Here is a 5219-nt window from a genome sequence, read left to right as displayed (position 1 = left end):
AGAATTTGGCTAAAATTAAATAATTTGAAAAATGCAATTTTAAGTAATTTGATGAAAATTCGCCAAAAACTGCTTTAATTTTCAATAAATTGTCTGATTTTGTCAAAATTCACCTAAATATAAACAAAATTTGCCAGAATTCCACCAAAATCAGCTGAAATTCTCACAAAATCCGATAATTTTCAAACAATTTTTTCAGAAATGTTCAAAATGAGTTTTGACTTTAATAATACATACCCTTTATTTATTGAATTAGATAAGGCGGAACAGAAATGAGATGTCTTTGACTTTAATGCTTTAGAAATCCAACAAAATCATTTAAATTTCTAGAAATTCTTTAAAAATGTCATCAAATTTTGTTAGATTTGGACAAAAACCAGAAAGAACTCTAATAAAATTTGCTGGATTTTTAGTAAATTTTCTCAGAATTTTACCAAAATTTTGTTAGAATTTGATCATTTTTCTCTAAATTTAGACAAAAATCATCAATAAATCCAATAAAATCCAATAAAATTCTAGCAAAATTCCCCTAAATGTAATCAAAATCTACTCAATATCTTCCAATTTTTAACCATATCACCCAAACTGTCAACCCAAGAACCCTCCAAAAATCCAGCATACCAAACCAAACACCTCCCACCCACACAATTACCATTAAAACCGCAAAAAGAATACAAAATACATAAATGAATCAGATATAAATACAAAGCAAAAAAAAGTAACTTGATAAGCACATTCGATAAGAGCCGAACGCCATCCGAAGGCCCCAAAAAAAAAAGACTGTAAAAAAAAAGTCACACAATGACAGATTAAAATTGTCGTAGCCTCCTCAGGTGTTTCTTTCCATGTCTGGAAGGTTGAATATTGTTCCTTAATAGTTTTAAGCCTTAAAACAATGCAGACGTTTGAAATTTATTCATTAATTAAAATTTATTCAAAAACTTTTAGAGATTATCTCCTACATCCGCCACTGTCACCGACCAGGATAGTCAAAATAGGTAAAAATGGAAGCGGAAGTGAACCAAAAAGTGAAAAAAAGGAGAAAAAAATTAAAAAAGTTGAAATGAGCGAATCGAGAATTAAAAAATTTCGTAAATTATTTGCACAGAAAATTGGCGATGATGAGAAGCTTATTAATTATTTTAGTTGTGCATTAGTGGCTGATATCCTGTTGCAGGGACATCTTTATGTGTCCGAAAATTATTTCTCATTTTATTCAAATGTTTTTGGATATGTCACCAAGGTGAGTCTAACTTTTTTGATACTTTTTTTTTGTGATAAGAATCGAATGTTGTGAGTCTTTTTTTGGTCAAAATAGAGCTATTTTTGGGTGACATTAGTCATAACATTGGGGAATATCCATAAGTTACGTAACGCTAAAAATAGTGATTTTTAAACCCCACATTCTATCTCTTCTCTAACTGTTACCCATTGCAACTAAATCATGAATCAAGTCTTCTAGCGTTTCCATCGTCGTTTACAGTGGGTCATTCTTCTTAGTCCAATGACTGGTTTCTTAACCTACATGGGATAACCTACTCTACTTCAACCTATCCTAACTACTTTAGCCTGCCCTACACTATCCTATTTTGGTTGCCCCAGGCTACACTACCCCTCCCATATCCTGGAAGATATGGCTATCCTATAGTAACTCTTCTACTTCAGCCCTAGCGTATTTAGAATAGAATGGAGTAGAGTTCCCCAGGGCAGCAAGCAAAGAGTAGAATAGGACAGCCAGAATAGGATGAAGTAGGACTGCCTGAATAGAATGGGATAGTATAATCTGGAGCAACTAGGATAGAATGGGATAGTGTTGTATATGAAAATTAGGATAGTAGGATTTTTGGTGGCAGAGCAGCATAGAACACCTGGGATGGCATTGGGTAGGATAGTCTAGGGTAACCGGTATAGGATAGAGTAAAATTTCCTACGGCAGCTAGGATAGGATGGTGTATAATAGTCGGGGACAGTTAGGATAGCATTAGGTGGAACACCGTAGCATTTGTAATATAGAAGCTACCATGCTAGGATAAGGTGGTGTAGAGTTGCCACTATTCAGACAGGTTTCCCTTCAGGCAGATTTGAAATAGTCTTTTAATCTATCCTTTTAAGTACATATCTATCAACTTCAAAGTTAGACTTCCTTTCCCAAATCTCAATCCCATAAGCGTTACATAATTTCCAGACATTCCCCTCCATTTAGTGATATGAAAATGAAGATAAGAGATTATGAGAAAATTGTAAAATAAAAAATCGTACTCAATTGTAAAATTGTTCGACACACTTGTGATTTGTTTCTAAATTAGATTATCTTGATTGTTTTATTCGATCGAATGTTATCAATTGAGGAATTGCATGTGGATTATTAGTCCAATATTGTGATTAAAGGTTGAATTGACAGAGTTGGTATTAATGGAGTTGGGATCTGGGGATGTACCTTGGGACTTATCCCAAGGCCTTATCCGAGAGACTTATCCAGAGACTTACTAAGGACTTTATAGAACCTCTGTCATCCATAACGTTGACATTGTTGCTTATGGAGCTATTTCATGAGACTCTTATGCAGTCAATTATCTAAAAATAGTTCATAATATGTAACTTAAGAAGCCACAAAAGATCAGAAATTAAAATTCCAATACTAGAACATCCCGAACAACACAATGAAGTTGCATGGGTGTCACAACGTCACTTTATTGATGACAAGATATACATTAGGGTGACCGGCTATGTGACATCTACGTAACAGCAATGTGATATTTACGAGACGACTATATGTTGCCTTTTTGATGGCTATGGTACGACTATGGCATGGCTACGTCAATACTTCGTGATAGCTACGTTAGCGCTACGTGACGGCTTTGTGACAGCTACATGATGGCTACGTGGCTGCTACGTGGTGGCTACGTGACAGCAAAAAGGCGAATACTTGACGGCTATGTGATAACAATGCGACTACGTCGCAGCTAAATAACAGCTATTTGGTCGCTCCGTCACAATTACGTGATGGTTGCATGACAATTACATGACGATTACGAGTATCACAATTGTCGTTAGGGCGTTGGCTGCGTCTCCCTGTAGACATGAAGAAGACTGGGTATGTGACAGTTACGTGGCGGCTACATGTCGACTACGTGACAGCTACACAGCTACAAGATAGCTACGTGACGTCTACGTAATGGCTTTGTGTCGACTACTTGACAATTAAGTAACGACTATGTGACAGCTACATGACGGTTACGAGACGACTATGTGACAGGCTACGTCACAATGCATGAAAGCTACGTTACAGCGCTACGTGACTGCTTCATGCTGCTACGTGACGGCTGATCTCAGCAAATTTTTAATGCCAAAAATCAAATTTTCTACATTGTGTTGCTCGGGACAGTCTCAATTTATAAATATACCTCACTCAGTACTGTCAGAGGGGCTTACTATCAGCACTGATATTTAAATTTTAATTGTCTGTTTACTTCTCGACTTTGACTTGTTTTCAGTCTCAGTTGTTTTTGTTTACAAACATCATAATTAATAATTTTGATTTTTATTCCGCAAAGTATTTCATAATTTTTCATTAAAAATTGATCGATTTTACTAATTAAGTTGAGGATTTCGTGATGGATTAGCCTATAAAGCTCAAAATTAGTGAAATCCTTCACCTGTATTAAACAAATCAGATGATTTCTTATCAAAACAAGTCAAAATTTCACGATAAATTCATTTTTTCCGATTTTGCCACCTAAAATTGAGGAATAATCCAAACTTAATTAAGCATATAGACATATCATTAAAATGCAATCATGTGATAAGTCATGGAAACCATTTCGTTATCTAATTGTGAGCGTATGGAAGGGAATTTCGGTATGTTATGAGTTATAAAGCCTTAAAGCTAGTCAGGGGCAGTACACAGTGCAGTACACAGTGCAGTACACAGTGCTGTACACAGTGCAGTACACAGTGCAGTACAGTGCGGAACAATGCGGAACCGGGCAGTTCCGACAGTGCAGTACACAGTGCTGTACACAGTGCAGTACACAGTGCAGTACACAGTGCAGTACAGTGCGGAACAATGCGGAACAGAGCAGTTCCGACTTCCAAATTGCTATTTTGACCAAAAAACACTTAATTAATCAAATGCCAACATTTAATGATCTCAACCTTCTCTATCCCCAACAGCTCGTCATCCCCATATCATCAGTTTCACTCATTTCAAAAGAAAAGACTGCAAAAATGTTTCCAAATGCCATTGGCATTCAATTAAGTGATGCAAAGCATGTTTTTGGTTCATTTTTATCACGTGAGACTGCCTATCAACTCATGTTAGGTATGACAAAAGTGGCTCAAGTGCCAGCCCTAGAAAGTAACGAAAGTATCAATGAGATTGTCGAGGATGAACCCGATGGACATGGAATTGATGTTGAAGTGACGGATACGTCCAAAGAGGACAGCAGCTCACTGTCGAGTGAAGGTACGACACAATTTAAAATAACGGAAACCGTTGAGATGATTAAGCAGGATGTTGAGGATGTACAGGAACAACCGGAACCACCATCACCACCACCACCAACACCAAAAGTTCAAAAAGTCCAACAAATTGAATTTAAGTCAATGCCAAAAGTCGATGAGTCATCAAATCATTCAATGGTTCTGTTTATTGGAATTGCATTGACTTTGTTGCTTGCATTTTTTACTGCATTTTTACTCATACGCATTAATTCACTCGAGAATCGGCATTTAACCACAAGGGATTATAGTAAAATGACAATTGAAGAGGCTGAACAGATTCTAAACAGGAATTTAATGACGGTGAGGAATGTTAGGCAGAAATTGGAGGAATTGAGTAGTCATTTGGAGACTAAGTTTAGGGAACAGTCCAGGGATGAGCTGTAATTGAGGGGGAGGATGATTAAAATATTTGTGAGATTTAATTTAATTTATTTAATTTTTTAAAAAAAAAAATGAAAAATTTTTTTAAGTTTAAAATTTAAAAAAAAATTTAATTTTGAAATATTTATTTTTTTTAAATTTTTTTACAAAATTCAAATTTAAAATTAAATTTTGAAAATTTAAAATAAGTTAAAAATTTACATTTGCAAAATTTTAACAACTTAAATTTGAAAATTTAAAAAAATTAAATTTCAAAAATTTAAATTTGAAAAATTTAAATTTGAAAAATTTAAATTTGAAAAATTTAAAAAATTTAATTTGAAAAATTAAAAAAT

The 5219-nt window shown here is 34.8% G+C and overlaps 1 protein-coding gene across 1 annotated transcript; it reads left to right on the top strand.

Moving 5' to 3' along the window:
- The first annotated feature begins 449 nt into the window (after window positions 1-449).
- On the top strand, window positions 450-4949 carry LOC139089167 (GRAM domain-containing protein 2B-like). Its single transcript, XM_070638659.1, has 3 exons — window positions 450-856; window positions 949-1243; window positions 4174-4949. Exons 1-3 carry the CDS (start codon window positions 846-848, stop codon window positions 4885-4887), a joined length of 1020 nt encoding a protein of 339 aa, XP_070494760.1. The 5' UTR covers window positions 450-845; the 3' UTR covers window positions 4888-4949.
- The last annotated feature ends 270 nt before the right edge of the window (window positions 4950-5219 follow it).

This window comes from Chironomus tepperi, unplaced genomic scaffold, assembly GCF_022539635.2.
Source record: "Chironomus tepperi strain 1889 unplaced genomic scaffold, CSIRO-AGI_Ctep_v1 contig_7, whole genome shotgun sequence".
NCBI classification, from domain to species: domain Eukaryota; kingdom Metazoa; phylum Arthropoda; class Insecta; order Diptera; family Chironomidae; genus Chironomus; species Chironomus tepperi.
The sequence above is the reverse complement of the archived record's forward strand: the minus strand, read 5'-3'. Positions and strand labels throughout refer to the sequence as shown.

Bases quoted from the DNA above. Each gene is read 5' to 3' on its own strand.
- LOC139089167 (XM_070638659.1), top strand. The intron at 1,244-4,173 runs GTGAGTCTAACT...TATCCCCAACAG, and splicing joins TTTTTGGATATGTCACCAAG to CTCGTCATCCCCATATCATC.